At 44.9% G+C, this 25,890-nt stretch overlaps 1 protein-coding gene across 1 annotated transcript in view; it reads left to right on the forward strand.

Moving 5' to 3' along the window:
• FGFR2 (fibroblast growth factor receptor 2) overlaps nt 1–25,890 on the forward strand; it is a 101,332-nt gene that overhangs the window by 29,131 nt on the left and 46,311 nt on the right. Inside the window, exons 5-6 of the mRNA XM_012642382.1 lie at nt 9,419–9,588; nt 20,176–20,299. Of these exons, the coding sequence (XP_012497836.1) occupies nt 9,419–9,588; nt 20,176–20,299 (294 nt within the window). The remainder of the gene's footprint in view (nt 1–9,418; nt 9,589–20,175; nt 20,300–25,890) is intronic.

Genomic DNA, 25,890 nt, shown 5'->3' on the forward strand with positions numbered 1-25,890 from the left:
CTACCAAACTGCCGTCCATAGTAGCTGTACCATTTTGCAGTCCTACCAGCAATGGATGAGGATGCCTGTTATCCACATCCTAGCTAGCATTTGATGTCAGTGTTCTGAATTTTGGCGGTTCTATTAGGTATATAGTATTATGTCATTGTTTTGATTTGCATTTCCCTGATGAAATACAGTGTGAAGCATCTTTTTATATGATTAATTGCCATCTGTATATCTTCTTTGGTGAGATGTGTGCTAAGGGCTTTGGCCTGTTTTTTTAATTGCGTTGTTTGTTTTCTTGTTGTTGAGTTTTAAGAGTTCTTTGTATATTTTGGATCATAGCCCTTTATCACATAAGTCTTTTGCAAATATTTTCTCCCATTCTATGGCTTGTCTTACATTTGTTGACAGTGTCTCTCCCTGAGCAGAAATTTTTAATTTTTGTGAAGTCCAGCTTATCAATTCTTTCTTTCATAGATTATACCTAAAGTCATCCTCAAACCCACGGTCATCTAGATTTTCTCCTGTGTTATCTCCTAGGAGTTTTATAGGTTTGTGTTTTACACTTAGGTCTATGATCTGTTTTCAGTTAATTTTTGTGAGGGGTACAAGGTCTGTGTCTAGATTCATATTTTGTGAATGGGTGTCCAGTTGTTGCAGCGCTGTTTGTTGAAAAGACTTTTAGCCCAGAGATTTTTAAAGGAAGAAGAGAAAACAGATATTGTTAGGCACCTGGGATAAATGTGTTAGGTAAGTGAAGGTTTGGTTTTGTCCCTGAGTCTCTAAACAGCTTGGGCAAAAAGGGAAATATTTTGATCTATGCATTTTTTACTTGTTGGCAAGAGGAAGCTTAGGGCAGTGGTTCTCAAAGTGAAGTCCCTGGACTGGCAGTATTGGCATCGTCCGGGAACTTGTTAAAAACGAAAATTCTCAGGCCCCTCCTCAGACCCACTGCATTAGTGTGACTCTGATTGACACTAAACTGTGAGAGCCCCTGGCTTAGGGATTGGCACGTGGAGATCTGCCTTGAATGGGAGTTTACCACCAGCGGTCTTGTTCACAAAGCAGTGGGTAAGAAGGTCAGTGAAAGCGTCTCCTGTGATGATTTGTATCAGCCTGGTAAGGAGGTTGTTACTATTGTTTACTAAAAGCACTGATACGGCAGAGCGCGTTGCTCACTTCTGTGGTTCTTGTGGCGTGAAGCTGAGGGCTTGCTTTGGGCAACTCTGTGCTGGCTGTTGGCTCCGTTAATGCCACCCATAACCCGATAAGGCGGAGAGAGTATTTATTCTTGTTTTATTAATGGGAAAATCGTGACTCAGTGAGCGAAAGGCAGAGCTGTGATTCAGTCGCAGGCCTGTCGCACGCGGGGCATTCCAGGGTGGTGAAGGGGGTGGCGTGGGCATACAGAGACGGTTGTTTATAGCTTTAAAGCGATACCTGCGTGTCAGTGCCATTGCTGTTGACTGAGACACCAGATTCCGCCAGCTTGCTTTTGTTGGCATGCCTGGGAACTGTGTTGTCCTGGTGGTCAAGGACCCTGCCTAATCACAGGTCACCACGAAGCCACGTGAAGTAATAAAATGCAACAGCGAGGTATAGGTCACACAAGACCCAGGCCGAGTGGTTCGGCAGGATTACCTGCTGTGGATCTCTGGCCTTTCCTTGTGACCCTAGTCCTGACTGCCCGGAGCCCGTGCAGAAGGGCCGGGCAGAAGAGTGCTCTGTGTGACGAATGCCAGCCCAGTGCACTTGCCATGCCTTCACCTTGCAGGCAGGATTCTTTTGGTAATTAGCTCTCGAATGACACCAACTCTGCCCCCGAAATGGGTGCTCTGCCGTGATTAAGGGCTGGTGTTAGCTGTACCAGGGAGATACTGCTGTCGGGAGGTGCCTCTCTTTGGTGCCTGTGAAACGTTAGATGCTATTTAAAGTGATAGCAGTTCTTAGCTGGCTACTTGGCCCCTGCCATCTGTTAGTGTGATTAGGCCGGCCTGACTCACAGGTGCAGCCTGGGGCGGCTGAGATTAAGCAGCTGTGGCCTGTGTGGACAGAGGAATGCCACGGCCAGGGTAATTGGCAAGGCAGGCAAGGGGATGTTGCCATTAAAACAATTTTTTGCCACCTCAAGTGTCAAATGCCTGACCCGATTAATAGGGAAAATTGCAGAAGCACCGAATTCTTTGCATTTTCAGCCACCTGGAAAACACCCACATGTCCAGATTGATTCCACTGGTGCCTTCTGATTGTCTGAAATGCCACTGGGGTGTGTTTGAATTTTCCTCTTTAGTAACATTAACAAATGATGCTCCAGTGACCCTGTGTTGGCAGTGACATTTTTGGGTTTTTCTGAAGTTTTTTTTTTTTCCTTTTGGATTGAGACATCGCATATTTCTGTATCTTCTGGCTTGAAAAATACATTGCATGTTATTCCCTCTGCTAGAATGCTATATATTGTTTATTTAATTTTTGTGGTGAACTCTAAGAAGGCCAGCCCATCTGCCTGGCAGAGTTCTTTTTGGGTTCTGTACAGAGTATAGAAAGCATGCTAGCCGAATATAGTGGCAAAAATAACAGTTGGGAAGGCAGGATTGTTGAATTTTGGCCATGAAACTGGTATCCAGTAACATCAAGGTCTTGTTTGAGTTTTATAGGAATGTTCTGCCATATTCAGGTTGCTCTTAGCTCTTAACCCATCATCTAGGTCCATCTCAGCAGCCGGCTTCTCTGTGGAGGCGTTCCTTGCTCTCACAGGCAGATTGAGTGGCTCATTTTGGACCATTCACATGTTCTATTTTATTGCACCATGTGCAATGCAATGTAGAATTTCAGACTGCCTTTTCCAGTAGACTGTTCGCTTCTTGAGGGCAAGAACCATGTTGGGTGAATATTTTATGAAATAACAGTCCTTACATGTATCTTTTATGGATCTCATTAAAAATAGAGCAATGGTCAGGCCTGGTCTGTACATTAAGAAAATAAGCTGGTGTTTCCCAAAGAATGTTGCTTGGAACCTTGGTGCAGAATAATGTTCTGCAAAAATTGAGTTGTATTTTGAAATAAATTTGGAAAATATTTTGACTCTCTCTTGGAGACTTACAGTGTCCATCAGCATAGTACAAGTTCTGAAAAGTTCTGTAGTAAAACATCTGTTTAATTTTGCCCTTTTCCAGAATTTTCCAAATTTATTGACCATAAGACCCTTTTTAAAATGCAGCATCTATTAACGTCCTGTTGCACATGCATTTCAAAACCCAGCCGTGGGCCGATTTGATTGATCTGATTTTCCCCTCCTGTTTAAGTCGAGTTCTTCCGTCACAGATGTGCAGGGCACTCTCCAGTCATACTTTAGCAGCTGACTAGCTGATGACCTCACACCTTACCAGCCAAATATTTCCCAAGCGGAACAATCCTGTGACGTCATCGCAAGCCCGGCTGCCAGGAAGCAATGCTGCCGCGTCGGCCCATCAGGGCAGCACGTTTCTCTCTGGACAGAAAGTTGCAATTTCAAGTGCTAATTTTTGCAATGCATCCAGGTTGAGGGTTTTAAAAGGATTGGAATCTATCCTTTCGTATAGGAAAATATAACTTAACTAGTCCTTGCCTTCCCTAGGTACTAGGTATCTTAATGGGTTATCTGGCGGCAAACAGGTAGAGAGGTATGCTCCTTTTGTCCAAGGGATTTTTATCATCTCCAACTTGTCTTTAAAGGATTGATGTCTTTGAAGAGCTTGAGACGTAGTTCTTGGGCAGATCATGATTGACAAAAAGTTCAGGTCCCTTGCCGAACTAGAGGCAAGTGATAGTGAGATGGCTGTGTTAGGGTTAGGGTTCTTGCTGCTGGAGTGGTTCTCTCTACTGAGTGAAGAGAGGGACAAGGTGATTTTCTATTTTGGTTTCAGTCCTGTTGAGACCTGCAAATGCCCAGATTCCATGTCAGGGAGAAAGGCTATTTTTTTTTTTTTTGAACTAATTAAGGAAAACAAAGGTAGTTGGCCTGAGATTCCAAACTCATTTCATTGATTAACCTGTTGATAATAGCATGGGAAGCCACCTTTGTTCTAATTGGGATTTTTACTTGGTAGAGATTGTATCTAAGTTCGTCACCACAGCTTTCTTTGTTGTGCTGAAGTTTCTAGGAATTGAAAAGAACAAAAAAACAAAGCACACAGGCCTCCTAAATTTTTGGAAATTCCCTTTGTAGTAAAACCTCATCACTCATTTGGTTTGGGCATCTCATCCCAAAGGCTGGTGACGGTTGGTGTTCTATTCAGAGGGCTGGATTGAATCTCTTTTCTTTCTCAGCCTCTGCCCTACACACAGCATAGCTGATGACCAGAGGAGTTTCCTGGCAGATCCTGGGAATTCCCATGGGTGAGCTGGTCTGCCAGTGGACTCGGTCCTTTCACTTGTGGGTAACTTGCCTAGTTTTTAAAACATGTACTTCTGATTGAATGCCTTGTGGCCAGTGAGTAGTTGTTTTAATGAGATTTATCAAATAAAACCACAGACATAGCCCATAATAATTATACCCTCACTAACATCTTCATGTGTTGTTAGATTTGTTTTCTCTTAGTTTATGCCAGATGAAAACAGATGAATTGCAGTCTACTGCAAGGACAGTGGGGAGGTCTCAGAGACATTATCCCCACTCCCCACAGCCTACCCCCTGCCATCAGGGGTCAAAGCATTCAAATGTTCTGATTAGTGATATTTTTAAAAGCCCTAATTATAGACTTAAGACAGAGGCCTTAGTGGGGCTTTAGGGAGTTTGTGAGACTTAATCTAGGGCCTGAAACAGGCTGTGTTTTCAAAAATTTTTGCATCAATAAAAATACAGTTGGCAGTCATCAGCATCCACCACTCACATAAATCTTGAACTTTTGACTTGATTACCATGGGAGAGTTCAAAGGGCAGGCTGGAGTGGTTGCAAGAGCTCTGCTCAGGGAGCTGGAGACGGGTCTGGCCTTCGCCTGGCCTCTGGCTGTGGGACCCTGATCAAATCACTTAACCTTTCTGGATGACATTGATAACATCAGCCTGTGGGCCAGATGGTCACGGAGTCTCTTTTGGTACAGCCCAGTAACATGAGTCCATGTTTTTCCTTTAAATCACTGGGCCGTGTTCTCTCTTTCTGGTTCCAGAGAGAAGGTAGATTGTAAACCTTAGGTGTCAGTATTGGGATACATCAGGGCTTTTGTGGGAGCAGGCCCAGTAGTCTATGGTTTCTCATTAAGTTTAAATTACAGGGCCAACAGAAACCCTATAATCCTACCATTTATTGACAGGATCAATACCTGCCTAGCATGTAGATACCTGGAAAGAATGTTAGAACCAGTAGGTACCATATAAAGCAACTCCTTCATTATATAGCTAAGGCTTTTGACAGTCAGTGATCCATCAGTCCACTGCCCCCCATCCATCCATCCGTCTGATAAGTGCTGAGTGCCTGCTCCACAGGCTGAAGATACCTCCAGCTGTACCCTCTGGGTACCCCACTCTTGTCAGTCAGCAGACACCAAATAGAATGTTGTTCAGTGCTGAGACACCCTGATGTTGGAAGCACATCAGTAATGAAGAAGCAGCCCAGGAAAGAATGGTGGACCTTCCCCGTGGGATGGTTGGTAAAGAAAGATTGCACTGGGGTACTTCGAGGGAGGTATCTGTGGGGTTGTAAATCTCTCTATAACTCACCATGACTTAAGAAACTTCTTCTGTGTTAAAGTAAAATTCTGCTTACTTAATATTGTCACTACTATGCGGTGACTGTTTCAGTGTAGAAAATGGTAGTAAGTAGGCGGGTGTGCAACACCTTTGATGGAATTTAGTTCATTTATTGTGGCTGAGTCTTACTCTTCCTTTAATCTGCTCATCATTAGTATTTAATGACTAAGAGAACACTGTTCTTTTGCTACCTATTATATCACAAGATCTATGAATGTCAGTGCCAAAGGGACCATGCCTATCATTGAGGTCAACTCGTTTGCTTTACAGGTGATTTAGTATAATTCATTTTTCTTTGCTGTTGGAGGTTTATCCCACAACTCTCCCTCTATTAATTGACTTTAAACCCACTCTTCATATACCCCAGGGAAGGTATATGAAGTTCAAACAACCTGATGTGTTCCTGGCTCGCAGATTCATTTGAAATAAGATTTTGAGTAAACAGCTGTCTTAAGCATCTACTCTGAGCAGGGGTCATCTCTGCTTTTGTGTATCTTTAGTTTGTTAAACCAGTTCCTTCTCCCAGTGAAAGTTGTTAAAGCTGTTCCTGAGCCTTGGAGTAAAGGAGGTGTCCTTAGGTGTGAAGGAGCTTGTCCAAGTACCTGGACTGCGTTTCTCTCCTGCGGCATTGTAGTTCTTTGGAGGCTGTGGCGTTTCTGTGTGTGTAGAGGACAAAAATATGGCAGGAAAGACAGAGGACATGAGGCTGCTGATGAAGGAAACAGTAGGGCTCTTCTTAGAGTGTTATTATTTTTCTAGATCTTCCAGTTTCTTCAAACTTCACATAAAGCTAGTTTATTTCAGGATGAGCCATTGTAAAATAACAAAATAGTCCCTCCCCTCCAGTACCAAGTTCATTAAAAACATTCATGAGCTGGACATCTCAAAGGGAGACTGTCCTGCCTGTGTTAGCGCTCGGCAGAGTTGGGGCTGCGCACACAGGCGGGAGCCTGGCGGAGGGTTGTTGATGAATCGTATGGGTGCCCTGCCCACCTGGATCTCTGGGGCGTTGATGAGAAGTGTTGTGCCCATACCCTGTTGCATGATTGTGTATCTGTTTTGCAAGGGCAGATTTTATATGTGTAATTTTGATGATTGGAACTTCATCCCTGGAAAGTGGCTACCTGCCAGAAATTCCAGCAAAATTCTTTCACCCTAGTCCTTAAATCATTCCCAAGGCACCAAGACAAAGGCGCCGGTGGCCAGTGCGCTGTTGCCACAGGTCAGGGCTGTCCAGGCACGTGGGGTCTGGGGCATCTCTGTGTTGTTGCAGCCTTACCAATGGCTAAGTGGGAAAGAACAACATTCCTGGTTCCTTAAGCTAAATCCCACTTCTTGACATTTTAGGGAACATAAAAATCATGCCTAATGGTATGTAAGCACATATCTGTGGATTTCTTTTATGTAGAAAAGAAAAGGCATTCCAAAAGATCAGCTCAGTGTAATTGAGGCTATCTGAAAAAGTTATTGCATTAATATTTAGCTAATTCATATGAATAGGCTATTGTGTTTACTTAAACAAATGACATGAGTGCAGACACCTGACAGCATGAGGTATGCTTTTCATTTAGGTCAGATTTGTAAAAGTCTTTGTGTAACGACAAAGCTCATTATTTGTTTTGTGCTCTCAATGGTTTCTTTTTAGTGGCTGTGGCTGTGGATGGATTTTTCTAAGTAGAAGCTTTTAAAATGTAAGATTATTGAAATTGTTTCAGTATGTGCCAGGCCCTGGAAGTCTTGTGATAAATAGGAATCAAGTACCCCCTGGTGAACCCCCAAAAGACTAGGTGTGTTTATGGCCATGCGACACCCAGAGCCAAATGGCTACCCAAGCCGCCTGCTCATTGCAAATGCAGCTAGATGCAAAGAAAAGAATGCAGCGCCTTGTCCTCTGGCCCTCCCTGCCTACTTTCTCTCTCTCTGGTGTACATGACTACCAAGTTTTGTGTCTCTTTGCACTGTTTTGGCATCACGTAGATGCTACCTAAATTCCTTGGCACTTAGATACGCACAGGGACAAGGAAGATACAGCGTGCCTTATAAGTAAGAAAATCTCAGCTCCACCTTTTATAGCAGGTTTCGAGAGAAAGCATAAGGTGAATTGGGGTAGGGGTTTTGGATGCAATGATGCCAATTCCTAATGGTACCAGAGTCTGGCTGCTAAGAGAAGGGGATGGTTACCCCACCAGGGGCATGCTGTGCCACCCACAGAAGAGAGGAGACTTCCAAATGTGCATCAGAGACAAAGTCCCTGCCCAGGACCATTTTGCCTCTGGTTTGTGGTGTGTGAGCTGTTGCTCAGTCTAACCCTTATGAGAAATAAGTACAGTTATGATTCTGTCTTCTAGAATGTTCAAAGCCCTGTTGACGGATGCTTTAGGGGAATACAGGGAATTTGATTACCAGGTTGCAAAGACAGAGGCATACATGTGGGAAATTAACTTGAGGTACAAGACTCCAGTGGACGTTCTGGACAGTAGTGAAGGAAGAAGTGTGCCTTTGGCCCAGGTGGGCTGCCCCAACTCTAGACTTAGACATCAGAGTGATCCAAGGTCTGGGTTCCGGATCCCAAGCCCTGGAGAAGCTGGCTCTTCCTAACGGTGGAGAGTAGGGTTGAAGACAGTGGGCTCTGGCATGAGACAGATTTGGTTCAGATCCCGGCTGCGCTTCTTCTGAGCTTCGTGCCTTTTGGCAGATTAATTAACTTCTTTGTGCCTTGGTTTCCCTACCTGTAAACGGGGATTACGGTAGTGCCTTTCTCACTGGGTGGTTGTGAGGATTCATGTGCTGGGCATGTTAAGAGTGTTCAAGCAGTGCTTAGCACATAGAAGCAGTCGGGCAGTCGTGGTCATCACCCATATCAGCAGGTGTGAAAAATTTGCAGCGGGATTCTGGACCGATGCTGTGGCTCTTATTTAGATAAAATGTACTTGGCGATTTAAAACCTTACCTGTTTTCTTGAGTTAAAAAAAATTCCCTTGTATTTATGACTTCAAGGTCCATTTACAGGGCACGACTTTATATGACATTTAGTTGATGGCCTCCTATCAAGTTAGCTACTTAGGGATGGTGGTAGGATAATGGTGTTCATAAGCTCCACTGAAGAGAAAAAAGAAGGTTTTTTTTTAATTTAAAAAATTAAAATATATTGGTTTTTTTATTTGTCACATAAAATGCTGGGAAATTAATGATACCTCCCTGGATTATTTTGTCATAATAGAATAATTTAAACCATTGAGTGCCTTTTAAAGCTCCCGTGCATAAGTTGGCGAGGCTTTTGAGGGACGACTTGTTGTTACTAGTGTGGGTATGTGATCCTTTAATAGGTGTTGTGATCTAAAATGATGTACTTTGGGAGGGCTCGGCTGTTATTATTGTATGTGTGGTTAATTGGTGTATAAAGAAGCATTTTAAAACACGGTTCAGCACGGAATTATTTTCTGGCACCAAGAACAAGAGAGAGGACGGGCCTCAAATGCTTTTTCCTGTTAATAGACATAAACCAATAAGCAGTCCCTCTCTGGGACCCTCGGCTAGGCCAGCTGGATTAAACTTCTGAAACTATTTTCCAAATGTGAATATTACCCAAAGATTTAAAAAGTATCAGATCTTTTACATACAAAGTAAAAAGATCTTACCTAATTGTAGTTTACTCATGGAGATGAAGCTATCTGTCTATCCACATTTTAACGTTGTTTTCCAAAACAGGAGCACCGTACTGGACAAACACAGAAAAGATGGAAAAACGGCTGCATGCTGTTCCTGCAGCCAATACTGTCAAGTTTCGCTGCCCAGCTGGGGGGAATCCAACACCAACCATGAGGTGGCTGAAAAACGGAAAGGAATTTAAGCAGGAGCATCGCATTGGAGGCTACAAGGTAGAATTAAGCTTTCAAAATATTCTATTTCTTAAATTCCTGTTTATCTTTAAAAGCACTAGAAAGTTAGCAGGAACTAGAAGGAATTTTTTTTTTTAAATCAGTAATTATCGTAATCGATCATGTCAATGTTTTACGTTTAAAAAAGATTACCCTGGACTTGCATGTAATTTTAAAGTGCAGTCTCCATTTGCATTGTTCTTTATGGGAGGAGAGTTTAATAACAGAAAGGTCGAAAGTTGAGAGTCTGTTTTCTATATGCTTTATAGTTTGTAAAACTAAAACTGGAGCGGAATTTGAGAAGCCTTAGTCCTGTTGCCTTGTTGGAGCAGGGGCGCATGAATAGTGAATGGACTTGGATTAGAGACTGGAGCATGAAACACTGCTCAGTCAGAGAGAGCGCGTGGACATGACAGCGGCCGTCCCTGGTCCTCCTTTTTCAAGGATTCTGAAGAGCCCGTCACACAGTGCCATGAAATTTAGCCTCATCACTCCCTGAGGGGTTTGAAATTGACAGCCGTCTCCCTGCAGACACTGGGATGCTCCTTCTAGCCTTTGCTCATCCGTCCTGCACACGTCGATCGAGCGCCCTCCGTGCCAGGCACCATCCTAGGCTCGAGCAGCCCCTAGTCCAGCAGGGGAGGCAGCAGGAGAGCTGGCCGTGGGGACAATGATAGGGACGAAGTCACAAGATTGTGTGTTGTCCTGTGGATGTGCAAGGAAAGGTGGAGTTGGCTCTTTGGGAGAATGAGGATAAAGGAGATCGAGGAAGGATTCTGGTCTGAGTTGGAAGGAAGGTTGTCTCAGAAAGAGAGATATAGAATCTCCAAATTTTTTAGTATGGAAGTGGGGAACTTTAAGACATTAACATATGAAGAGGATGTAGGGAAACCTTATTATGAAATTCATTGTTGCATTTGGAACATAAGTGGGTATATTAGTTACTTCTTGCTATGTAACAAATTACTCTGAGATGCGGTGGCTTTAAACAACATTTATGGTTTCACCGTTTACTGGGTCAGGAATCCAGGTGTGGCTTAGCTGAGTCTTTCTTCTCCAGGTCTCTCCTGGGACTGTGATCAAGGGTCAGTTAAGGCTGGGGTCTCATCTGAAGGACGAACTGGGGAAGGAGCGTCCTTCCTCACAGGCTGTAGGACCAAAGGCCTCAGTTCCCCACGAGCTGTTGGCTGGAGGCCACCCACAGTTCCTTGCCACATGGGCCTCTCCCTAGGGTAGCTGATGATGGCAGCTGCTGCCACCAGGGTGAGCAAACAAGAGGAGCCAGATAGAGAGAGTAGAGCAACACAGAAGTCACAGGCTTCTGTAACATAATCATGAAAGGGACGTCATTACTTTTGCAGTTTTCTATTATTAAGCAAGTCACTAGGGAGGAGATTGCCCCAGGACATGAATGCTAGGGGACGTGGGGATCACTGGGACCCATCTGGGGAAGCTGCACAGTGGGTAGAATAGAAGACACTTTAGCTCGGACCCCAGGTCCTTACAAGGCAGGTGGGAGGAGGGGATTTCTTGGTGGCAGCAGAGGGATGTCTGGAAGGACCGTCTCTGGTGTGAGTTCCAGCATCTCTTTGGATGTCAGGAAGCCCGCTCCATCCCTGCCTTAGGTAGAGCTTCCCTCTACCTAAAAGTGCCCTGGAGCCCTTTGCTGAAACATCACACAGACTTATTCATCTTCAGAGGAGTATTTGCTTCTGCAAAGTTTTTGCCTTTTTGTTTTAACATTTAGAAAATAACGTCTAGAGGTCAAAAGCCAGAGGAGAGTGGGGAAAGCTACGAGTCAATTTCTAAGAGCAGGTAGGGGACAGTCGATGTGTGAAACAGATCTGAGGCAGATCTGCTGGCAGGTGAGCACTTTCGAAGCTTGGAAGTAGAAATGCTTTGGTTGACATCCACGACTCATACTTGTTGGTGGAACCAGGAGGCAGTGGAGTGATTTGCCCTTTTGTCCTTAGTTTAGTCCTTAGACCAGGTACAATGAGATTGGAAGGTTGGCCCTTTTTTAAAAAGCAAATCTTTCTTTTTTATAATGAATAGACAAAGCTTTCATTGGGGATGCCGATTAGAAAGGAAGAGTTATGCCACTAAAATCATGGTCCCTGGAATTGCTTGAACCACCACATGCTGTCTAAACACTCACATAATTGATGCACTTGCAAAGATTTGTCTAAATACAATCTAAGTGTGAGCATGGTGGTCAAAATCCTGGTGGTTAACTAATTTTGGCAATTAAGACAGTCTTGCAAATAAGTACAAAGAGCGCCGCCGAGGCCCCAGAGACTCCAGGTCTCAAAATAAATGGAACCGGCATCATTATTCTGGGTAAGGAGCTTTTTGCAAATCTGAATTTGTGATTATAAATATGCTGGAAGACTAAGTGTGCCTAATGAGAAAATGCTGCTTGATTTTTAACAGGTGCAGTTCGGTTTTAATTATTTATGCCAACATCCCACTAAATGAAGGGCTCCTACATTCTAAAAGCAAAATGAGGACTCCCCCCGCCCCCCAGCACAATGCCTTTAATAGCCTGTCCCCGTGGAGCACAGATGACTGAAATGATTTTGTTGTGTCATATCTGAGCCGTTTCTGGAGTGAAAGAGAATTAGAATTTGAGTGCGTGGGAACAAAAATTTAAAATATATTTTGCTTTACAAAAAAAAAAAGGCAAAAGGGGAAGAGTATGGCACCTTGGATATGGTGTGCTGGCTGTGACGGGGGTGAGTTCCTCGTCCTTCTGGACGTTCTCTGCTGGACAAAGAGGCTGTGGCCTTGGGGCGGGTGGCCTGGGAGGTCAGCTCGCCGCATGCAGAGGTGATTAACCTGGGTTGAGTAAGGGGCTTTCACAACAGTGTTGGCATTGGGCATTCATTTGGGGCATGCCGGAAACTCCTAGAAATTCCGTAGTTACATAAAGCATAATCCTTGCTAATGAAGTGTTAAGCTAACCCCAGGTACCCAGGTACTGAAGTCGCTGGAGGTCAAAGAGGCCCATACCCACCTGCGGGCTTCCCCACGTGGCTCCCACCCAGCACACCGGCTGGCCCTGGCCTGCTTCCGCCTCACGGGTCCTTGTCAGGGTCTGAACAGGGCAGAGTTCGGGGAGCGTGGTCCTGGTGTTGGGTTTTCTCTTTGATATTTTCTTCATTACTTATGCAAACTTTTAAAGAAATGTGCCTCCGAACATTTCACCTGAGGGAGCTATAATTGTACAACTTCTAGTTTTCATTCTCCAGCACTTCCTCAAAAGGAAAGAGACCTGACTGAAACGTGGAGGGCCTGACATCTAAACTACCCGCTCCTCTGATTCCTGTCCACTTGCCATTCATTTAAAGAAGCAGCAAAGTGTCACGTTTTCCAAGATACGTTTTTTTCAGAAAGCAAAGCCCCGAAAACTTCTGCAAACAAACATTTGTTTTTCTTTGTCCTTCAGAAATCTGCTCATTCCATAAACCATGGCTGTGCTTTGGTGGCCTGTCCTTCTGGTTCTTTCTACCTGTTCATGGGTTGGGCACCTGGGCCCTTGTCCCCTGCATTACAGCTTGTTTTGAAATGGCATGCATATGCGGCCAATAAAGGGAGAAGGGAAAACAAAAAAAAGCAAAACAAAATCAGAATTATGAAATGGGACAGAAAGCTCATTTTAATTAAAATGGCCAATAGAACGACGTGGAGTTCTTGTTTGTTAAAAAATTCATGCCGAGCCCTCTTAGATGATTAGGAGTCAAATTATTGTTTTTTATAGTATGTGGGCAAAGGCTGGTTGGACGTTATTAATGTGTAATTAATTTAGTATAATCGTAAAGCCTGACTTGAGTCATAACTAAATCTCCCTAATTGTCCTTGTTCCTGGGCTTTTCCATCGGTCTTGACCATGGGCGAGTGTTTAAGGCTCTGTGGGCCTCAAATCCCCTCCCTTAAAACGAGAAGATTGGGAAAATAATCCTGAACATCTATCTGATCCCTGTTAGCTCTAAGAACTATGATTTAGTAGCATAACCATAATTCAGCATCAGCCATTTTTCATCTTAAACAACAGCACAGATTTTTTTTTTTTACAAAGAGGTTACCTTTATGGCTAGATATTTCATAGGGCTCTGAACAGTTATTGCTATTTAATGCAGGAAAGCAAGAAGACCCCTGAGATAATTAATAGACCACCTACATTCCCAGCTCGTTCTTAGGTAATGACTTAGGCAGGGGCAATTCTTAAAAACTATCTTTCACGCCACTTTGAAGTGTATGAGAACATAGACCAAGAGGGAGCTCAGGGTAAAGGACTCTTCAACATGGCTGTGAAATCAGCACAGAAGCCCACAGCCCCATGTGACCTAGGGGTTGAAATTTCCCACGAAGCCCCTCAGCAGAGAGCAAAGCATTATTGAGCATAGGCCATTCATTTCCAAGTCTGTTTCAGATAAGACAACTTAAAGAAGTGTTTTGTTATCGTCACTGCTAACCTGGTTGTTTTGAAGCATAGGTTAAGTAGGTTTACCTTTTCTAGGTTAGTTACCTAAATGTCATTTTAAAGACTTTCTGATGCAAATGCTATGTGTTTAGGGGACAATCATGACTAATGTACTTATCGGCATATTCATACTTTCTTGAGATTTTTCTCAGCCAAGATGTTTCAGCCTTAATCTCCCAGATCAAGCAGTCTGTGATGAGGAAACAGGTGTGGGTTGGTATCAGCCAGCATTTATTGACTGCTCCCCTGTGTGGGGACTGTCCAAGTGCCCCCCAAGTGGCGTGTCCCTCAGCTCTTCCACAGCCGGAAGAGGCAGGCGCTGTTATTTTAACCCTTGCCGAGGAAGGCTCCTGTGCCCCAGAGGTGGCAGAGCTGCCGTTTGGACCCAGGTGGTTTTGCACCAAGGTTGATGCTCTTCCTAAACTGTTCTCTTCAAACGTGGTTCCCTGTTTTGTAAAAACACCGTTGCTGATAAATGAGAAACACAGTGAAGGTAATGGCTTCCCCTGAAAGGTCGAAGCTCTCCTAGCACCGGGTATGCGGGTGAGAGCACAGTGGGGGTATGATGCTCTTCTCCCAACTTCCGTGACCTCTGTGGGCTATGAGTGTTTTTTAAATAGTGGTAAAATATACACATAAAAATTTACCGGTTAGATCATTTTTAAGTTTAGTAGACATTAATTATATTCACAATGTTGTGTAACCATTGCCACTATCTAAAACTTTTTCATCACCCCAAACAGAAACTCTGTACCCATTAAGCAGTAGTTCCCCATTCCCCTCCCCCCAGCCCCTGGTAACTTCTAATCTACTTTTTGTCGCTATGAATTTGCCTATTCTAGCTACCTTATGTAAGTGGACTCATAGGATATTTGTCCTTTTGTGTCTGGCTTGTTTCACTTAACTAATGTGTTCAAGGTTTTCCTTGTTGTAGCATGAATCAAAACTGCATTGCCTTTTATGGCTGAATTATATTCCATTGTATGGATACATCCTATTTTGTTTATCCATTGATCTGTTGATGGACACTAGATTGTTCCTACCTTTTGGCTTTTGTGAATAATGTTGCAGCTAGTGTAGGAGTATCTGTTTGAGTCCCTGCTTTCAGTTCCTTTGGGTCTATACCTAGGAGTGGAATTGCTGGATCACATGGCATTTCTCTGTTTAGCTTTTTGAGGAAGATCCTGAGGTTTTTGAAGAGCTAAGTTGAACAGGCAGTGGATGCCTTTCTGCAGCCACATTTGTGAGTGCCTTCAGGCAGCAGGCATCTAAGAAAACAGCCTCGCATTTTGTAATTCACTTCCCACCTCCTCTGGAGAGATCCAGTGACTGTTTACTGAGCAGAGGGAAGAGTTTCTCTCACTGGTCTAGAGGATCAGATCGCCCCACCCTGTTCTCTGGACACCTCCTGAAAAGCAAACTTCTTCTATCAAGGTTGGGGTTTAAGCATTAACGGGTGTTTGCCTCCACAGTCCTTGACACATGTAAGCTCAATTTGCACAAACACGTTTGGGAGGGATGGTTTGGAGCCCTCCAGACACCTGCCGAAACTGGGGGCGGGGATGGGGGCGAGTAAGATGTGCATCTTAATGACACTGGTCTGTGGAATTGCAGCTGATGGGGTGCCTTCCTGAAGGCCAGGGTTATAAGGGATTGCTGCATTCCTGGGTAAATTGGATCCTGATACTGGTGGAAGAAAATCTTGGCAGTATTTCTCATCACAGGGACACAGCATTCGACCTGGCACAGAGTAGAACTTCCCACCAGCTTCTGCATGTTTATTCTGCTTGCTATTGAACACCTGGGTATTTGGAAAAGTCTGGATTTTTCTTTTTGCAGTGCGGAAGCCAAACATCCAGGTGACAGGCTGAGTCTTCGACCTTTCACCTAGGTGTTTTGGTATCATACAAACTAAATCTGCGTTCCCAGTTGTTGCTTGGCGGTAGCCAGGAATTTAACAGGCACCTTGGGAGATTTAGTAACAGAGAAATTCCGAACAAACCTGTCTGGGCCACCTTTTGTCTCTGCATTGACAGGGTATGGAATGTGTGTGGAATCCGTTTTTTTTGTACTACACTTGAGAGTTTAGGCCATTAGCTTCGATCTACTCTGTTTCTGTATTGAAATGTTATTTTAAAAAGTCTGCAGTGAACAGAGTTTTGAAGCCCATGCTCTCCTATTCTGTTACTTGGCAGATGAAAAATAATGATGAATTCCACAAAGATTTGGCCAAGGGCAGGAATGAAAGCAAAGAATTGTGCTTGTGTGGGTCGGCACAGGCTTTCTTTTCTCCCTGGCTTTCGTGCTTGGTTTGCCGGAGAGAGACAGGCAGAGCAGCGACTACTGGACAGGTGTCCAGGGAGCTGTATTATTTTACTTCTTGTGTGTGTGTGAGATTTCTGCTTAGGTTTGAAAAGTGAAAATGAGAAAAAAGTAAACAACATTCATAATCCCACTACTTAATTGTATAAAGTGCATTGCTAACAATTCGTCGTATTTTCTTTCTGATTTTAGTGATGTTCATACAGTCACGTTTATGCCTTCAGGCCTGTAGGCTTCTGTAGGATTGTGCATGTGTTTGTATTTTTTATAAAATGGAATCATGAATAAACTTATTTGTATTCAATCTACTGTTTTTCATTTGTCAATAATTATATATATTGATATCTTACCAGGTCTGAACATAAGAATACCTCATTCTTTTTATGGCTGTATACTATTCTGCTGGAATGAACTGTGCATTAATTCACATAGGATAAACTATACATTGTTTATAACTCTCTTCTTTGATGGATTCCAGTTTTTTGCTGTTACAAACAGTGCTTGAAGCAACAGTTTTGTTCATGTGCCTCGAAGTAATTATGCTATTTTCTGTGGACTAGATTTCTAGAAGTAGATTTAACTGGGTCCAAAAAAAGTCTGCATTGCTAATTTTAATAGGTACCACGAAATTATTTTACAACAAGGTTTTTCTCAATTTATGTTCCCATTCTCAATTTGGTCTCTATTTTCCTACACATTTACCAAGTACTGAATAACATTGATCTATCTAATTTTTGTTAATCAGCTGGTGAATAACAGTGTCTCATTATTGTTTTAATTTGCATTTCCCTCGTCATTAATGAGGGCAGGCATCTTTTCATATGTTTATTGGGTATTACCTTCCCTGTTCTGTGAAAGCAAAGATGGGGGGGGGGTATGTGCATTTAGCCTAACTGGCAAAAGAATCATAGCACTGAAAATCTGAGGAATTTAGAAAAACTCCTTGAAGGGCATATCTTACATTTTTGTTGGGAAGATAGTTTCTTTAGGTTTGTACTAAATACTGATGTAGAAACAGAGTGATTGAAAACAACTCAAACTTTGTGCTTTTGTCTGCCATCTTTTTAAAGTTCCTGTTGTGGAGTCTCAGTTTGCTATTAAGCAACGGCTAATTAATGGTAGGATATCCCCTAGAAAGGTGTCAAACATTTTGAATGTTGGTGGCTTCCAAGGGCATCCATTTGGAAAATGCCACGGCTCATAAAATTTGGGATTGGTGGTATGTCAAGGAATCAAATACTGGAGCGATGGTGTAAGAAAATTAATATTAACAGCACTGCATGTGGCAATATTGATTGAGTACCAAGGTTTCTGGAAGGGCAGAAACATCCTGTTTGGTCAATGTGCTTCTGATTGTAAAAGCATTTGATAAATGTTAACTTATTAATATTTGTAGTCCATCTCCAGGAAGTAAATATTCAGGGAGCGCGTGTCCTTGAAGAGGGATCTTGCTTGGAATGCCGTGGCCCCAGTGAGAGACTCGAGCTGACCATATGCCCTGGGGTTACGAAAAGGGGAGCAGCATGCTGAGCTGCATATGCCAAGATTTAATGTCTGGGCCAGGGAGACAGTGTCCCCTCCCTGTGCAGTTCAGGTTCAACTCCATTTGGAATACACCATGTGCCAAATCTGGATCCAGGCGCAAGAAAGACATTGACAGTTTGGATGGGGTCCAGAGACAGGCACTAGCCGTGATTAAGGGCTTATGGGTATGACATTTGAGCGGGGGCTCAAAGAACTGAATATTTACAGCAGGGCTAAATGCTGGATTACGTGGCTTGGTGACGTCAGGGCCTGTGGCTATACCTAAGTTACCCGCCACGTGACTGGTTCCTCAGAGTCAAGGAGAGGACCATTTCTGATGCCCCTAAGAGCTTGGGGGAGGGGGTTTGTCTTTGTGGGCCCATCTGCCTCAAGACCAGTCAAGGAGCTCATCCCTGCCTCTCCCATGCTGTTAGCATGGCAGCTCCAGGGTAGCATGGGGGGGCCAGCATTTAGATTGGGAATTCCCATCACGCTGGAAAACTTAGCACCCACGTCTCCTCCTCCTTTAGAACACCCATCCTGCATGGAAGGTGCTTATGTCTTCTAAGGGCAGCCCTCGCCTCTTGTTTTGGTTCTCCTACAAGTCTGTGGCCCAGCCAAGAGCAGAAAGTGGGTCTTCTCTGACGCAGAGTACAGACTTTCCACTGTAGAGCAGCTGCCTTCAGATTCATGTCACCTGTAGCAGCGAGACTCAGCTCCCCATCACCAGCTGCACGACCTTAGACGCTGAAACAGCCTCCGTGACAGCAGCAGCTGAGCAAAGTGACTGCCCAGAACTGTCCTAACTCGCTACTTGTGTCCTGTTAGGAAGAAAAGAGTGCAGCCTCCATCCCCGTGGTCCTTCACGAGACTGTTAGTGGTGAGCGGCGATCCCTCCGCTCTGCAGCGATGGCTTGCACAGGACCGAGCGGCCAGGGTGAAGGCAGTGGTGCTGTCGCTGCTCCTGTCGCGTGGTGCCTCTGTCGGCAGGCTGATCGCCGGCGCCGCTTTGCAGAGTGGACACCTGCTCTGCCCTCGTGTTTTCACAATGCAGTAGTTACAAGATGGTTTTCTTCATTCTCTAGTTTAGTTCCTGGAATCACTCACGTGCTTGCGAAGGCTCTGCCTGTATTATCGGTTTTTATGTGACTAAGGCCCCAAACACTTGAGATGCCCAGGGCACCGTTCAGAAGGTCAGTTGAAATTCCTGAAATGATAGTTAAGGTTAGTCAGCCCTGGCTTTTTGCTTTTTCATTTCATTTCTCCGAAGTGCCTTGTCCAAAATATCTGTAAAGAATGATTTGGATAAAAATGTCAAAGCCTTGTACCCTGAAGATACTGAACGTTGCATTTTGTCCTGGTAAGGAAAACTCATGCTTGTTTGAAAATCTCAGTCTATGGAAATATATTTTAAAAGCACATCAGTCTGTTTGTGTATTGACAGACCTATGGGTGGGAATCACACTTATTTTCACATGTGCTGCTTATCTTTGAAGTCTCGAGGAGTTTGAACAGATGGATATACAACTTAAGTTTTGTAAGGATTCATTGCTCCCATATTTGGAATTCTGGGTATGTCTCTCAGGAACATGTGACATCTCTCCAGCCACCCGGAGCACCAGAAGTGGGAGAGGCAGGCCTGAGTTCCCAGCTGAAACTCCTTGAGACTTCCAGACACCACCTGGGGGCCTTGGGGAAAGAAATGAAGAGCTTTCAAACCAGAAGGCTCCAGGAATGACACTAGTGCCTACCTCATGCATCCTTGGGAGAATTAAGTTAGCTAAGGCAGGAAGGAGGGCTCAGAGCAGGGCCTGGCATACAGCAAGTGCTCACTAGTGTTGGCTCTGGGTGGTTCCTTGGTGCTTTAGGGACTTAGGGCTCCCAGTGAATGGCAAGCCTGGTGCTCAGCTGCCCAGGGGCATTGACGCTGTGCAGGCTGGAGTTCAGGCTCCCTGGGCCCTCAGCCTCTCCTCAAGGGTCTCTCAAATCCACCGTAGGGACAGACCTACTCTGCACCCCCCTGAATCCTCCTGCCCATCTGAATGTGTCAGTATCCGCTTCACAGGCATTCACCATCATGGCGATGATAGTTTTCATTTGTCACCGTTCTGAGTACTTATTATGAGGAACATTTGGAAATCAGGTGATTCTTTTCTCCCTTCCTGCCTCCTCCCACTTTTCTTTAAATCAAGAAAGCACAGTACTTCGTATTCTGTGCTGAGATTGTTAAATAACCACCTTTACTTCGGTCTCTCCAGGTACGAAACCAGCATTGGAGCCTCATCATGGAAAGCGTGGTCCCGTCTGACAAAGGCAATTACACCTGCGTGGTGGAGAATGGCTACGGGTCCATCAACCACACCTACCACCTCGATGTCGTGGGTGAGTTTGCTCCTCCTCGCGGTGGCGGCTGCACACCAGCCTGTCCTAGCTCGACTCATTTGGAATCATGAAAGCGAGTCTTGTTTCTCCCAAAAGTTTAAGGAGAATTGGTTTATTCTCACTGTTTTTTCGCACACGCTGTCATTCGAGAGGGATTCTCTGCCATTTGACAGGACTCTGTTTTCTGATTACCAGGCTGTTGAGCCTCACGGTGTCATCCTGTGTAAGATGCGTGGGGTATGAGATGTCTGGCATGCTGGAAGCTGAGATTACTCTGAAAAGTGTTAGCGTGCACAGGAAAAGGGTACAGATGCGCGGTAGGAGGGCTCTGTTTTTAAAAGAGAGGCAGCATTGCCCCAGGAGGGACAAGTGTATGATGCTGGCTGAAGAGTGAAGGGAGAGGTATGAAGTCTGAGCCTATAGCTGGCTGGAAAAAGGGCCCTTCCCTTCCCTGAGAAGAAAGCCCTTAGCAGACAGTGCCAGTTTGGTGTCTGTTCCGGGAAGCTGTTTCCTCTGTGAAAAGGGCACCACACATATGAGTTTAGAAGTACCTTTTGGTCAGAGTGCACAGATAAATAGGCCATTTTAATTAAACATCTTAAGGCCAAATTTCTTCCCAGGGTTTGCCTGTTACGATGAGGTTTTGTTGTAACTGATGAAGAAAGGGTGTTTTCTGCCTTGCTGGAGGATTGCTAACATGTGGAACTACACCTGGGACGTGTGACTGTCACAGGGATGGTGTGGGTCATGACCTCTTCTACGTAGGAGCCATCTTCTCTCTGTGTGGTCACATACCGTGGTTTGCTACCTGCCACCGTGAGCTATTTGGGTTTGCCCTTCTCCACGTGCAGGTTGCTGACTTCTGCCAGAGTCTCAACTCACAGTTCACCCTGGTTCCTTTTGCCTTATTGTGACTGTTGGTAATGCCACAAACACACGCCCAGCCACTGTGCCTCTGTCAACAACGTCTATCCTACGACACTACCCGTGTGTGCCCCTGCAACTATCTCACATGTGGATTTTCTTCTCCTTCAATGAAATATACTCTTTGAAGAGAGAGACTCCATAGATACTTGAATTGTCCAAAGAGCCATTAAAAGAAATTTCCAAAAGCTTGATTAACCAAATTGCATAGATTTGGTTAATTTAAATTTTAGGTTAACAAAATTAAACTGAAAACCGTTTTGATTTTCTATCAAGTTAAATGAAATTAAATTTACAAGTCACCCTGCCTTAGACAGCATGATACAGTCTTTACTTCCATTTGCGTATAAGCATTTAGTGAAAAAAGTATTTGAACAGTTCGGTCTTGTTATTCAGAAGCCTTAATGTGAAATTGGATAGGTCTTTGCATGAAGTTGATCCTGTGGATATTCATAAGAGTGAGTTTTAGAATGTCTTTTCTCATAGAAATATTTGTAGCATGTTTCTTAGAATTATTATGTTTAGATATTTTATAAGACAAACACAAAGAGAAGCAACACTCAGTTATGAGACCAAAATGGTTAACATTTGTCTTGGCATCGATGCACCATAAATCTGTCAATCAAAGAGCACACGACTTGGAATTTACCTTGGGCCTCGCGTACACTGAATTTGACATGAAATTGTTTCTATTTTGGTGCAGAAAGTTAGATTTGGGGCTAAAAGTTCTAAATACCTAATTTTGAAATTAAGTAATTTATTGTGGGAGAAAATAATTGTGCTGTAACAGTCTTCTGGGATCATGGCTTTATATAGGTCTACAAATCGTTCATTAAGATTGGCTGGGGCCCTGCCAGGAATCTGGGAGTCATGTCAGGGCCACTCCAGCCCGGGCTCTTGCTTAGAGCAGGTTTTAGGTTGAATTGTTATGTAAAACATTCGAAAGCCCCTCACCCCACCTCCCCTTTCGAGCTTTCTGGCAGCTCATCCCTGTGAAGCCCTGAAATCTCTCTTAGAGTTTAGGGTTGGGATTTGAATTGGGCTGCTGAATAATGGAATTGTGCTGTCTAATGTTAATCCCCTGGCAATCGGTCTTGTTGAAAAGAGCGTATGATTCAGTGGTGTAATGCAGAGGGAGCGTGGAGTGTATGGAGTAATGCAGAGAGAGGCCTGATTATGTCACAAATTTGGGAGATCGCCCAGCTACACGCGGGCCAATAATGACACAATGCTGGTTGGGAATATCCATTAAAGCTCAACTCCAATAATTTTCCAAGCCTTGAACCTTCTTTATAAATAGAAGCCAAAAGTCAGTGGAGTATAAGACATTTTCAGCAAAGATGGAGGTGTGAAATACTCTCATCTCTGCTCAAAACCCTGGTAATTGCTTTGAGAAGCACTAATAAAATAAGAATTGAGTCAGCTAAAGAGTCTCATGTAGACTTACAGGGTTGGCAGTCATTCTGAACATCTCGGCAAATGGAAACAAAAGGGATTCATGCTTAAGCAATGAATTTCTGGTGGCCCACGGGCTCGAATTTAAACATCGCTGTGTGAGCACAGCTTTTCGGCTACCTCTCTGTTTCCCAGAAAACCAGAAACTTTCCCAGTGAAAGTGAAGTCCTGTTCTTGTTCAAATTCTTCGAGGTTTTACTTTTGTTGCTGTGATACATAGATTTGTGGTACAGATATTACGAAGCATCAACATGGGTGAGATCTTTTTATTGAAATTCTTCCTTGGAAAAGGCATTCCCATAAGCACTTTAATGTAAAAGCCGTGTAATTTAAGTGACATTCTTGTGTTCTGGAATTAAACAGCGGGCCATTGTTGTGTGTGAGGGAAATGCTTTCATTTATGGGAGCCCTTTTAGGAGCCTTGCTTGATCCTCATTAAAATTGACACCATTACTTTTCAGCTATTTACTGCAAGGGAAAATTAGTGTGGCGCTCTGCATTTCGGTAATTGTCGCAATAACAGAATGGGGTCCCCTAAAGTAGCTGGCTCCGGGAGGTGGTAAGTCTTTGCCACCGTTCATCAGCGAATGGTGCTGAAGGCCTGGATTCTGACGGGGCCCTGCCACCAAGAAGCCACAACCTGGGACAGGTTATTTAGCTTTTCCAAGTCTCTGTTTTATCATTGGTACAATTGGAGTGATGATACTTCCCTCCTTCCCGCAATGGTTATACTCATTTCCTAGGGCTGCTCTAACACGTTACTACAAACTGTTTGGCGTAAAACAGCAGAGATCTATCCTCTTATAGTTCCGGAGCCTGAGAGTTCAAAATCAAGGTGTTGGCAGGTTTCATGCCTTCTGGTGGCTGGTGGCCTTCCTTGGCTCGTAGACGCGTCACTCCAACCTCTGCCTCCATCTTCTCACGATCGTTTTTCTGTGTGTGTCTCAAATCTCCCTCTCTTTCTCTAGTGAGGACACCTGTCATTGGATTTAGGGCCCACCCTAAATCCAGGATGAGCTCATCTCACTATTTTTAACTTATTTGCAACAACCTTTTTTGCCAAATAAGGTCACGGTCATAGGTTTGGGGGGTTAGGACATGGACGGCCTTCCTGGGGGCCATAATTCATTCCACTGCAGCGGTTGCGAGGCGTCATTGGAGTTAGCGGATGAAAACATCCACCTGGCATGTGGGTGGCCAGCAACAGATGCCAGTTTCCTCCCTTCCATACCAGGATTCTTTTGAGGGTTAGAAGGCATCTTTCATAGCTTTTATGAGACTCAATCAGAAGTCTTATTCGACAGATAGAATGCCATGTGGGACCAGCAGAGCTGGCCAGTGGCTGACATTCACGTCTCCTGCTGAGACTTCCACCTCTGGTCAGTGCTGTGGTCAAGGCCGTCCCGAGGATGACATGGTTGCTGGACTTGCAGGAGAGCGTCATGGAGTTTGAGTCCTTAAAGTTCACTGAGCTGGCCTCTTGACCTCCACCTGTGCTCCTCACCCCACTTTAGGGTTGAGGAAACTCAGGTTCCACTGGGATAAGTGATTTGTTGAGGACTTGGAGAAGGTGCCCTGGAGCTGGGGCCTCGGCCCGGGTCGTCTCGACGCCCACCGGGACGAATGCTCCTCGCGCTGCGTCCCGTGGTGACTGTGGTGTGGACCAGCGGCGGCTGCTGCAGCCAGACTCTGAGAAGCTGCTGCCGCTCCCTGACCCCACTTCCAGCTCTTTGCTGCAAAACACAAAAGCGTGAGAGAGAAAGATGGAAGTCTTCAAGACACCAGGTGCTCTTCCTCACTCACGTAGACCCTTTGGCTTTGAATCATGAACTTCTGCTCCTTTGGGGTGTTGCAGGTCTGCATTTCCACAGATCGTCGGATAAGCTTTCCACCTTGCATTTGATACTTTGGGGAGCAGAGTTCAGTGGAGGTGCCAACAGTGCCTCTGGATTTGCCATGGCCAGCTGTGTCTTCTCCCTTATCAGTTTAACTTTCCAGAAATTTGTCCCTGCCCTCTGCCGTCCCCTCTGAGTGACAGCTGTAAGCAGCAGACAGTGTCTCAGGGGAGGGCTGGGGGTCTGTTGACCACGAGTCACTTCTGGCTGGGTGGAGACCACTGAGGCGTCACCACCAGCCCTGACTTGCCTGGCGGCAGACCAGGATGGCGCTGTCGACTAGCCCTTGACATATCCGCCGTATCGCGGCTCCGGACGTGATGGGACATAGCCGGAAAGCCCAGCGGAATCTGTCCCAGCCCTGACTCCCCCTCAGGTGTGTGTTCAGGAGGAACGAAGCGTCTTTTACTCCAGGCACTGACTGATAAGCCTGACTGTGGAGTTGACACCTGGCATTGACCTGGCAGCCCGTCCCCAGCGGGAGAAGGAGAAATTGTGCAAATCATTTACTGCTTGGGGCAGCCTCTGTCCTGAGGAGACAGAGGCCCTAGGGTGGTCATAGAGCAGAGGAGAAGGGACAGAGGCAAGCCAGGGTCCCTCAGACCACCCTGCAGTGTGAAGTTGGGACTCTCTTGTGGGTTTGGAACAAAGTAGTAGCTAAGTAAATGAAGTGGTGGTGGCCTCATTAATTAATTAACTGGTGAGTTTATTACCAAAGCTGTCAGAATTGCGTCCTTCCTGTTCACTTGGTCCCGGTAGAAGGCCATTCTCAGTCCTCGTTTCCGCCATACCACGGCTTCTGGACAGAGCTTTGTTTCTTTGTGTGATGAGAAGTGGCCATGGTGGTAGCTAAAGGACAAGAATCCGGGTACCTGGAGATCTTACCACACTGAGCGCCTGACCGTCACCTTCTAGCCTAGGTTGTAACACTTGTGCCTTTCCCCGACAGGAGGCCTCGGCTCCCTAGATCCCGGTGGGGCTCTGAACTTGAAGCCTCCTGACTTAGAGGCTTCCTGGCCAGGCCTCGTTTGATTTTTCCATATTCATGATCTTGCTGCCAACAAATTCTTTTGCATTTCTTGCTTTAAGTTTAAGACTTGAGGTTTTATCCTGATACTGGCTCTGCGTGCCAGCTCTAGAGTTGTGAAATCTCGCTGGAGGCAGGTAGAAAGCCCCTCTATTAAAAATGGATTGAGGTGGCATGCCAGGTAATAGGTCACAGCGACTGCCTTTCTAAGTGGGCTTGTTTGGTTAGCAGGAGATCGTGGAACTGGAGTGGGGGCTGTGTAGGGAGCAGACTCCTGGTGCTGTTTCTGT

This window comes from Propithecus coquereli, unplaced genomic scaffold (genome assembly GCF_000956105.1).
Source record: "Propithecus coquereli isolate 6110/MARCELLA unplaced genomic scaffold, Pcoq_1.0 Scaffold179, whole genome shotgun sequence".
Classification (NCBI taxonomy): Eukaryota; Metazoa; Chordata; class Mammalia; order Primates; family Indriidae; genus Propithecus; species Propithecus coquereli.